Below are 11,119 nucleotides of genomic sequence, written 5' to 3'. Positions count from 1 at the left end.
AAAAACAGAAAAACAAAAACAGGCTTCATAGTTCTTCTGATGAAATAAAACAATTAGATGAATTGTTGAAAATGTCCACCTTGCGCCACGATACATCCATCGAGCTTTCTTCTCAAGGATTGACGTATATGCTCAAAGATACCAAGTGTTAAGTGTTGTGAAGTATTGCCTCGCATGAAGCAACTATTCGATTTCTCAAATAATTTTCATTCTCAATTGGAGTGATATAAGCCAATGATTTCAGATGCCCTCAAAGGAAATAATCCAAAGGATTTATGTCTGGTGATCTAGGAGGCTTTGACTTTGACTTTGTCACTTTTTTTATGGTTGTGCGAATGGTAACTTACGTGAAACAAGGCATATTTATGCAGGAAGATATCTCAAACGCAATTTACCGTTTCGTCAAATATTTGCAAACATTCCTGTATTTCGAAAACTAAGTCGTTTTGGACATATTTATATGGACTCTTTTACTTAAAATAAACCAAAGAATTGTTCTGTTGAGTATGGCAACATACTTAACTAACACCCTATATACATGTAATAATTTTTGGCTGTTAACTTCTAAAAAAATTGTAATATTTTAATAAAAACAAAATATGAAATAATACACTATTATTTTTTTGAGATTATAAATATTAAGCAACGTATTTACAAAGATATACTGAACTATTTTGTTCAGTATATCTTTGTAAATACATTGCTTAATATTTATCCTTTTCTATGGTGATATTTCTAATACTAAAAAAGTTAAAATATAAAATATTAAATTTCTTCATCTTAGTCTTTATTTTTAGTCTAAATTTTATCTTAGTTTTAGAATAATCTTCGAAAGAGAAAGTTAAAGAATAATAAATATTTATTTTCTATTTGCATAATGTACAACTGATTCTTATAGTGAAATTCTGTAAAATTGCACTTTACGATTAATAAAAAAATGCAATAAGTTTATTGTTAAAATTAATCTTACATTCAATTATTTTTTTCTACTTTCATATTTCAGAAGCAATAGTGTTAAGTAATCATGTATTTTAGTTAATTTTTATGGAAATCTTATAAAATCGAAAATCTTAAAATACGAAATCGATAAACCAATTGTCTGGATTTGCTGCTTCATCAATCTATAAGCCAGTATAGCCAATAACATTTTTATATAATATACTCACTTAAGTCTAATATATGTATGTCACATACTATTAAATCTAAAATCCTCTTTTTTATTTGCTTTGTCTTATCCTAAAGTTCCAAAATCAATATGTGTAGTAAACCTTAAACCTTAAAAAATTGATCAGTCAGAGTCGATTATTCTTTATATACTCATTCTTTTCAACTGTGATTGATTAATTTCTTAAGGCTTAAAGCTTATTATACCTATTGTGTTTCACAACTTATAGTATTGTGTTCAGAACTTATAGTATATTGAAGACTTATATTATATTAAAGTTTGTAAATGTTAATTATCCTCAGAGATTCACCGGATATCCGAAAAATATCCGGGATTATCCAGTATTTTTTTACTATCTGATCGGATAGTCGGATATCGTTAGGTATTCGAGAATATATCCAGAAATTGTATATCATTAAATTGATTTTTTATTATATAAATGTTCAGTAAATAAGTATGCATACTCATAATGCTCTTATATATTGTTGCAAAATTATAATGTTTTTCTCTATAGTTATCATTTCTATTGATAATCAAACTCGAACGAAAACATTGCAATTATAATTATTATCACTATTTTTTTCTCACAATCGTTTTTTCGTTTTGCTCCTTTTTTTTGTTTTATTTAGCTTTTTTTTAGACATTGTTCCGATCGGATATCCGGAAAATATCGGATATTCGACTTGAAAAATTGCCTTCCCAGATATCCGATGTTATATTTTGAATATCCGATATCAGATAATTTTACGATCCGGTGCATCCCTAATTTCGGTCATAAGTCTACAATAATTATTGTAACAATATTAGGAATATATTACATAATTTATAAAACATCTCAATTATAATATACATTAAAGCACTATTCTCTAAGTCGTGCTAATCTCTGTGTTAATTCATCTTGCTCTTGGCTTACTGCTGTTGAAGTGCCAATACTGCCAAGTTGACCTGATGGAAGTTCCATGTTCAATTCCAATCTGCAAAAAAATAAAATCAGGTAACTTTATAACTATCCAATAAATAAAATGTTTTCCAAATACAATTCAAAGTAATAAAAATTTTTGTTGCTTTAAATAATATTAAAAATAATTCCTCTTTATATTATATATATTATATTATATTATATATAAGACAGAATTATATATAAGATAAAAATTTAAGCTCTTTGCTTAATCATAAAAAACTTGAAATAACAAGAGAAGTACAGTTAGAAATAGATTCTTACCCAGCTTCGTCTGCAACTTGCTGCATCAGAGAATCTACATCATTCTGGGGTACATTAGTAGTCGTGGTTTGCGACATAGCATTCTCCATGTATGAACTTTGCACATCCAGATCCTCAAATTGGCTCTCAAATTTGTCCATAAGTCCAGAAATCTTCTCTAAATTCATTGATTTCATAGCAGCATCCATGGCTTTGACAACACCAGCCATGGATTGAGTAACTTTGCGAGTTGTCAATGCAGTCTGCACTCTACTAGCTACTGCATCTACTCTGGCGCTCATTCTAAGATAATTCAAGGCTTGATTCTTCTGTCGAATTGCATTCTCTGCATGAATGCGAGCACCTTCCATATTACCCTTTTGTATCGCCTTCTTGATCTTTGACTTCTCTATTTTCTCTTCCTTCTCACATTTCTTTGAGTTTCTTTCTAATTCTTTTACCGCAAATTTTAAATTAAATAAGTTCTCTATATTTTTTGCTATTAAGGAAATTTCTATGATTTGCTTTGTTTACGAACTGGTATAAATTATAAATAGTTTAATTTCAGGGAATAGGAGAGTTACTATTCCTTTTTATAATAACAATTTGATAAAGTTTTGCATGCAATTTTGTACGACTGAGTCATAAATAAAGATTAAGAAAATTATTTAGAAAAATAACTTGCACCATTACAAGTTTACTTAATGAAAAAAGTAATTTGTAACCAGTAATGAGCTACAAGTCATGACTAAAACACGAGTTACAAATGCCGAGTTAAATTCTTCAATAACAAGTGAGTTTTCAAATTCATTACAAGTATAACGATTGAGTGATTTTCCAATGTTAATGTTAAATGTTAAAATGACAAGATATAAACAAAACCGTATATTTTGAATATAAGATCAGATAGAATATCACCTACAATCCGATTTATACGAGTACATCATTAACTGTTATAAATATATGTATAAGAATAAATTGTAAATTTAGAATTTTTAGGTTTATCAAACCTTGTATTTCTTTTGAAAACGTTTTCGTATGAATTTCTTATTTTGCATTTAATTTCATAAGAAAAAACGTTTTACAACAAGATTTCGATGCACAATTATAATTTCAAAGGATACTTTCCATCTGAGAGACGGACATTGCTGACTGTTCGGCCCCCGTTGTGATGAGAATACAGTTCTAACCTCGAAGATAAGACGGATTACCAAACTTGAACGCTGATCTTTGCCGATACCGTGTAACGTATAAAGTAGAAAAGTAGCACGAATTTGTCACAAAAAATGCGAGTATACACACAATGACACGTTACGTGGATTTGAAGAAACGTAAAAGTGCTATCTTTTGATTGACATGACGAACTCACTTCTTTTTCTACATAGACACAGTATATACAGTAGAGCAACTCTCTGTCGGTACCTTTGATATTAGTGGCCAAAATAGAGTGCGCATGCGTGAAATAAGTAAATTATCTAGCGTTGCCACGGTTACCACCTAAACTTCTTTCTCTTTTATCTTTTTTTAGCATTCCCCTGTCGTTCGACTGTAACAGAGAAATACTCGACTATAGTTGGTTGGTTTTTACATCCTAATCCGGTTTAAACCATCGGTGGAAAGTAGGCCACTGTTACTAATCCGTACAAATTAAAATCGTGTTATCTAGGGATTTTTGTAAGTACCAACATTTTCCAGTCTAGTTTTTCAGGAAAATGTCATGTGTAAGGGCCACCGCACACAGAATGACAAACTGCATAAGCATAGCACATGATCGCTAGACTAATGATCATCCGACAAAAAGACGCCATATTAATTTGCATGAGATGCTCATTGGCCTAGCGGTCTTATGCTATGTTTATGCAGTACATGTCATTTTGTGTGTGAATTTTCATTTAGGGATAAAGTTTCATGATTGATACCCTTATATACTATAACCTTGATATATGTAGCAAAGCATCTTACAACCTTTACTGGAAAAATTATATATATGCTTATTGGACTGTGTTCGGAAATTTATCCGGGTGCACCCATATTATTTATCTGTGGTCACCAGAGGTCCAATGACGGGACGCGCTCGGTTTCGCGTAAGCATCTCAGTCACGCAAAGATCCTTTAAATAGAATAATGATTGAGATTGATTCCAGGGCGTCTAAGACAGGTCCCCATTATATCGCTTTACTGATGAGTCTAGTAGTGTGAGACCGAGACGAAACGCCACGGCCGACCACTCAGCTTCGAGTCTGGCCTCCTTTAGTGAGTTTCCTCCTTTACCGACATGCCTAGGACATTTCCTTAAGCAATCCGCTACATTAAATGGTGATCTACCGGCGTTGAAAATGGGATCACTATATATCCTCGGTTAACATTCGGTGAACAACAAGGATAAAATGATACATAGATGCACTCAAGTGAAGACAACCTGGATATTGTTAGACGGGCCGGGTTTCAGACGCATGCGCGTCCAATGTAGCTTCAGTAACGTACCGGCCACTAATAAATAGGAGATTATTAGTCGCTTAGGGTTGAAAATGTTGAAAATTTTAATATATTTTACATATTTTACATACGTATACATATATGTAATTATATATAATATATTTCTATATATGTATACATATTTAAAATATGTAAAATGTACTAAAATTTTCAACATTTTTGAGAAAATTTAACATAGGCGACTATCTCCTATTTACTAGTAACCGGTACGTTACTGAAGCTACATTGGACGCGCATGTGTCTGAAACCCGGCCTGTCTAACAACGCTGGATGTCGCGCGTCGCGATCGCGTATCGTGCATTGCGCTGGTGTGCAAGAGTCATAACAATAAAAATCGATCTTAATTGAAAAATTGTAAACTTGTCACGCGAAAATGAATGAAAATTTGCTAAGACGGATAAAAAACCAATTAAACGGAAAATTTTATATAATGAATGACGCGTGGCTAAGAGATTGCGTCGAATTCTTTATTAGGGACAAAGTTACTCATGAAGTATGTAACTAATTATTGATAAATGTTATTGAGTGCGTTTTGCATAATGCATCAATTTAACTTTTAATTTGGTGAACGACAACGATAAAATACATTATGTATAAAGCAGAACGCGTCGATTTTTATTGTTTTACATGTATCTTTATTAATTAAAGTTAAGGAACATATTATTATTTTGAATCTTCTGACGAAATCTTCTGAAGAAACGTTGAGCGAGAGAAATGTTTTATTATAACTTATTAACTCTTACTTCATCAAATGAAATTCCTTATAATTTGTGCTTTAATAAGAATTAAAATTACAAATATATTTAAAAGATCCTTAATAATTTGTTACTTTGTACTTGATTTAATGCTTGAAATATATTTGTATGGTGTGCGAAATCAGTTTGTGAAAAACAGTAGAAAAAAAAGAGAGATTGCTTATTAATTGTTAAGCAATATTGAACCACTGAATTGTTAAAATTCTTTAACAATTCAATGGTTCAATGTTAAAGAATTTTAACAACTCAGTTCAATATTGTTTAACAATTAATAAGCTCTCTTTTTTTTCTGTTATTTTTTACAGACTGATTTTGCATACAATAAATATATTTCAAGAATTAAACCAAGTACAAAGTGACATATTATTAACTTATAGTTGCTGTTGGCAATATACATAATAATAAAAACTATAATTCTGTTAATATTGCTCGAGGCAATTAACTTCTATTGATTATTGTTACAGATGACAGATAAGCATATTTTCGAATTTGTAGAAGGCCAATGGCAACTGAGTGATCTACGGGAGATTAACAATGAAAATGGATGTTTGCCAAAGAATCTGGCTCAACAGACACACATTGTATTGACTGGTACCTATATCCTCCAGGTGAACTCTTTGTGGTATTCCTATCATAGCACATATTTTTTTACCTTAGACATCCAAATGTAGATCATCCGATATGAGTATAGGTAGACAAGATGTATGATATAGCGAGCTCCAAATATAAGCAGCTTTGTGAAATTCGTAAAATTGACAACCAGAACTTGGAAGTAAAGGAAGAAGAGCAGCCGATGGAATGGCAACCCAAAGGTAGAAGAATGATGCAACTTTGTTTAACTGATGGAGTGCAGGATGTCACTGCGATAGAGTACACTTCACTTAAACAAATAACTGTACGGCTTTTTCCATTGTTTCAAATGAATGCAGATCTCTCTCTCTCTCTCTCACACACACACACACACACACACACACATCCAGATTATCAAATTAAAACATTAAAAATGTTTCCTTGCAGGATATATTACTTCCTGGTTATAAGATAATGATAATTGGCCCAATCCATTGCAGACGTGGTGTTATTCTCCTAGAAGATGGCAAGTATAAGGAAGTTGGCGGAGAAGTGGAAACTTTGTTAAAATTCAACGCGCTAGAAAATGTCTTGGCAAGAGCTTTGTAAGATTTGATCCGAGTTTCCTTCGAGTTTGAATTATTTTTTACTCTTTGGCTTCAGCTTTTTGATTTCTATGTCTATTCAATTGTCCAGAGGAGAATCTGAAAATCCAGATCCATATAATGATAATGGATTATCCAGGATCATAAATCAGAATGTTCAAAACACAGCATCTAATTCTAACAACAATGACAGTTTTTTCGATGATGACTTTGAAGAAGCTGTTGACTTGGAAGCAGTGACAGCAATCGAACAACGAAGCCAAGAAATTAATGCTGTTCAAGAAAACTTTAGAAATACGTGTGATCGCAAACAAGTAGATAGGAAAGAAACGAATGAAATTATGCAAACTTTGGAAGATATAGACTTTGAACCCTTAGAAGATTGGTAAGTATTAAAGACAGTTTCTTAATATGAATTTAATTCAGGTAAAAATTGATATCATTTTTAGTTATATAAGGATTTGCTTTAAAATTCACAATTTTTTGATTTTATATTTTGATTTACAAAAGTAAATTTTACCTTACTGTGTAGTATCCTCTAATTTTACTAATTTTACTGTAATAATTTAAGCAATCATTCTAGGTCCAATGATTTCCCAACAAGATCTTCACGGATATCGCCGTCACAATTGGAGACTAAGAGAATTGATAAGAATGATAGAACGACAGTTGAACAAACTTCTATACTCAATTTTCACAGCAAATTATCACTTTCTACGAAATCTATTCAAAATCAAAATTTTTCAGAATTTCCTGATGACGATTTTGACTTAGATGATTGCGACATCATAATTAAGACAAAGGAATCACAGAGGTTCTTTATCCATATCTATGCATCATATTATTTCGATATTTATCTATTATTTATTTTTTTTATTCAACATTTTTTAGTCAACAAGGTGAAAATCCTTTAATGAATAAAACCAAAACATGTCTCTCGTTAGAACCGCCTACGAAATTAACAAATCGTAATGCTCCAATAGAAGTTAAAAAAAGTACATCCATGAAAGCGGCACAAAATGAAAAATCAGTGGTATATAATATTTATAATTTAGTATTTTTTTTTACTACAAGTATGAATGATTTTTTCTTTTTTAATTGCTTTCTCTTCTTATTCAACTGTATAATTTTGTCAAAGGTAAACACTTCGAGAGCAATACAGCAAGTACCTGAGACTAAAACTATTTCTGATTTTATCAAGTCTCGATCAGTTGTCAAAATCTGCGATGTCTTGCGCGATGTCTTACGCGAGCCTATTACGGAAAAAATATACAAGACAGTGAGAGGTCAGGTGAAGAACCATTCAACGTTAACAAAACAAGGCAAATGCTGGTCGGTAACAGCACTGATCACGGATTACACTTCCAGTGTAGAAGTTTGTTTCGATTCTGAAGTACGTGTGAGATAAAATGATTTCTTAAAGCTTTTATTGCTGTCATTTATTATGGATAGGAAGAGGAAAATCGTGAGAATCTTCTTTTTTCATTTCTTAATTTACGACAAGAGTCCTAACATCCATATCTTTAATTCTCGAGAATCGCGGTATATCTGAGATACATACAAAATATATTTGTAAATGTTGTTAAATAGCGACCATTTACGTTCTGGATAAACAGTAGCTGTTATATGAGTTATTAAAACAGTTGAGATTATATTACAATGTCACAGAAAAATATAATTATGACGTAATGTGGAAATATTATATGGATTTTTATTATTGTTAAAGAATTCCGCATTAATCCTATATGAAATTGAGTCCCGGTGAAATCAAATGATTTTTACGTTATAGCTTATGATCTGCTAAAGAAAACATAAGTTTTAGCGCAAAAAAATGAACAGTTTTTGTGTACTATTTACCTATAGTTGCTGAAATCTGACCATAAAATACTCAATAATTTTTAAACGACTGATCTAAAATGAATAAAATTATAGTGGTTTGAAAAGGTTTCAATAAGGACTATAAGAAAATGGAAGAAAAAGTGGGAGGGGGGGGTCTTATTTAAAAAATCCGAGTTGACTTTGCTCTACTTTGGCAATGCCACCCAAAGTCAAAAGACTATAACATATGTGAAAATCATTTGATTTCACCGAGATCCAATTTCATATAGGATTAGTGCGAAGTTTTTTATAATCTGTAACATAATTGCAAGCTAGTATTGAGAATAATCCAGTAGGGGTCGAAACGTTTGTTTAGAATTATTTTATTGTTTATATTATTCTTAGCACTAAACATCTAATTTGGCTCGTAGCCCTATTGTTTTTATTGTTTTATTAGAAAAATATAAATTTTGATAAATTGTATACTGAGAAAAATTTCTATTTGAAAATGAACGAACTAGAAGAGTCCGACCATATCAATAAGAATTCTGATTATTTCTCAACCAGAATTATAATAAATTTTATCAGAAAATTCTAATTTTTCCATTTTCAGTCAGAATTATAATTAATCCAATCAGACTTTTTTTCAGTGTTGTTATTGAAATAAAATATTTTCATGCATTCACATTTTTTTTTTTTTTTTTGCGAAAGATGTAATATTTATTTAAGATATTTGTATTTCTCAGATACACCGTGATCTCTGACGTGATCTCCCGAGGGTTGATAAACATGAATTACTGAAATGCTTTTAGGTTCTGGAGGGTTTTCTTGGATTCACCGTACAAGAATTTTTGCAGAAAAAGAAACTTGCCAAGTTAGATCCTCAAGTAAAGAGCGAACTACGATTGGTAAGATGGATATATATTCATGATATAGTAATTGTCAAGGATAAATTCTCTGTCAAAATCTAAATTTTTCAGAGTCTACGCAAAGCACAACATGAAATTCAGAATTTGGATGCATTGTTGAAATTGGAATTGGTTCAAGGTCAAATGCCCAAAATCATTGGTATCACGCAGTTGACTACACAACAAAAAGAAGACCTTACGAAAAGATTTGCATGAAATATGTAAGTTGCAAGAGATACTTGATAATTTTTCAGAATTCAAGAATACTTGATACTTTTTATAAACAGCATAATGCTGCAGTCAGAACTATAAATAATAATCGCAAATATTTTAATTAAATTAGATTTAGGAATTAATTTATAAAATATTTTTATACAATTTATCATAAATGTTATTTGTAATAAAAGAAAACAATTCAACAGTTAGCATTAAGTGAACATATTACTCTCCTATATGTTCTATCCTATTTTGGACATATCTTAAAATCTGATTTAAAATATTAAAAATTAATTTCTTTATGTACTTTTATGCAAAAAAACTGTCGCTGACCAAAAGAGAACAAATTCTGATTAACGAATTGCATGATCATAGCATTTATTAACTAGTACATACAATTGATCATCGCGCAGTGGTACATTTTTGTCTCAACTCATTGTTTACCCTCATTTACTTTTCTCTCTCATTTATTCATATTTTTTTGTCACTCACACGCAGTATATTCTCTCTCGCATTCTTGTTTTCTCACTCATTCAACGTGATAACAAGTTCACAATTTTTCAATTAATATCGTTTTTTTTATTGTTACAATATTTACGCTTATTGCACGCTTTGCCGTGATATAAAATTCATTCCACTTTCTCTCTCTCTCTCTCTCTCTCTCTCTCTCTCTCTCATACTCCCTCTGTTTTCTATTCTCACTCTCTCGAGATATAAAATAAATTGTTGAAACACGTCGCACCGATGATTCTGTCTCTAAGGAGGATCTGCAAATAAATTGTTTAAATAACAATAATTTAAATATAAATATCAACGCAATATGTCTCGTGAATTTCTACAATTGTCGACATTGGGCTTCTTTCTCTCTCTGGTCTCTCTTTATCCTTGATCCTTTCCTTCTTTCCGTTTTGATGAGCGCAACGACAATGTCGTTTCTTGTCAGTAGCATCAGTCTGCCTTTCGTTGATCTAACTAAAGTTTGTCCTTTGTAAAATAACATTCTCGCAATAACTATTATCGTAGGAAACGCACATTGACTGCTTCGAGCCTTCGGGTCTTCTGACACTGTAGAACTCCCGAATTCGCGAGTTACCGAAGACACAGATCCTCGGAAACTTACATATGTATGATGATCTTAATATTTTATCTTATCGGAAATGCTTGATCGGTGTAATTAAATTTAAGAAAATTTAACTAAAATTCTCGAATCTCTGTAACCTTAACTAATAGAAGCCACTAAAGTTAGATCCTGGATACCTTGAATCCTGGGAAAGTCGAGATCATAAATAAGTCACTACTTTGTTTTCCTTCAACTAAAGTTGTATCTTTACGTGTTCTAATGCCTTATATCATAGCAATTTGAGTCTCTGAATTCGCAGATCTAT

At 31.3% G+C, this 11,119-nt stretch overlaps 2 protein-coding genes across 4 annotated transcripts; one reads left to right on the top strand and one right to left on the bottom strand.

Annotated features, from left to right (window-relative positions):
* Window positions 1-1,718: 1,718 nt before the first annotated feature.
* Window positions 1,719-3,775, bottom strand: LOC108755858 (charged multivesicular body protein 1b). Its single transcript, XM_018499202.1, has 3 exons — window positions 3,491-3,775; window positions 2,388-2,853; window positions 1,719-2,139 (listed from the first exon to the last, which is right to left on the bottom strand). The coding sequence occupies exons 1-3, from the start codon at window positions 3,510-3,512 to the stop codon at window positions 2,025-2,027; spliced, it is 603 nt and encodes a 200-aa protein (XP_018354704.1). The 5' UTR covers window positions 3,513-3,775; the 3' UTR covers window positions 1,719-2,024.
* A 1,365-nt stretch (window positions 3,776-5,140) lies between these two features.
* Window positions 5,141-9,834, top strand: LOC108755780 (recQ-mediated genome instability protein 1-like). 3 transcript variants are annotated; one of them, XM_018499026.1, is made up of 10 exons: window positions 5,141-5,355; window positions 6,082-6,225; window positions 6,309-6,512; window positions 6,635-6,792; window positions 6,884-7,177; window positions 7,376-7,606; window positions 7,684-7,825; window positions 7,931-8,185; window positions 9,423-9,518; window positions 9,591-9,834. In XM_018499026.1, the coding sequence occupies exons 1-10, from the start codon at window positions 5,236-5,238 to the stop codon at window positions 9,732-9,734; spliced, it is 1,788 nt and encodes a 595-aa protein (XP_018354528.1). In that variant the 5' UTR covers window positions 5,141-5,235; the 3' UTR covers window positions 9,735-9,834. The 3 variants fall into 3 exon arrangements, with proteins under 3 accessions (XP_018354528.1, XP_018354536.1, XP_018354546.1); XM_018499034.1 differs by lacking the exon at window positions 5,141-5,355 and having other exon boundaries at window positions 6,088-6,225; window positions 6,313-6,512; XM_018499044.1 differs by lacking the exon at window positions 5,141-5,355 and having other exon boundaries at window positions 6,167-6,225; window positions 6,289-6,512.
* Window positions 9,835-11,119: the final 1,285 nt, after the last annotated feature.

The sequence above is a fragment of the Trachymyrmex septentrionalis genome, unplaced genomic scaffold (assembly GCF_001594115.1).
Source record: "Trachymyrmex septentrionalis isolate Tsep2-gDNA-1 unplaced genomic scaffold, Tsep1.0 scaffold126, whole genome shotgun sequence".
Taxonomy (NCBI): domain Eukaryota; kingdom Metazoa; phylum Arthropoda; class Insecta; order Hymenoptera; family Formicidae; genus Trachymyrmex; species Trachymyrmex septentrionalis.
This window is presented reverse-complemented; position numbering and strand designations above follow the sequence as displayed.

Bases quoted from the DNA above. Each gene is read 5' to 3' on its own strand.
- LOC108755858 (XM_018499202.1), bottom strand. From the start codon at position 3,512: ATGTCCGTCTCTCAGATGGAAA. The intron at 2,854-3,490 runs GTATCCTTTGAA...CAAAAAATATAG, and splicing joins GTCCGTCTCTCAGATGGAAA to AGAACTTATTTAATTTAAAA. The intron at 2,140-2,387 runs GTAAGAATCTAT...ATTTTTTTGCAG, and splicing joins CAAGTTGCAGACGAAGCTGG to ATTGGAATTGAACATGGAAC.
- LOC108755780 (XM_018499026.1), top strand. From the start codon at position 5,236: ATGAATGAAAATTTGCTAAGACGGATAAAAAACCAATTAAACGGAAAA. The intron at 6,793-6,883 runs GTAAGATTTGAT...TCAATTGTCCAG, and splicing joins AATGTCTTGGCAAGAGCTTT to AGGAGAATCTGAAAATCCAG. The intron at 7,178-7,375 runs GTAAGTATTAAA...CAATCATTCTAG, and splicing joins TTTGAACCCTTAGAAGATTG to GTCCAATGATTTCCCAACAA.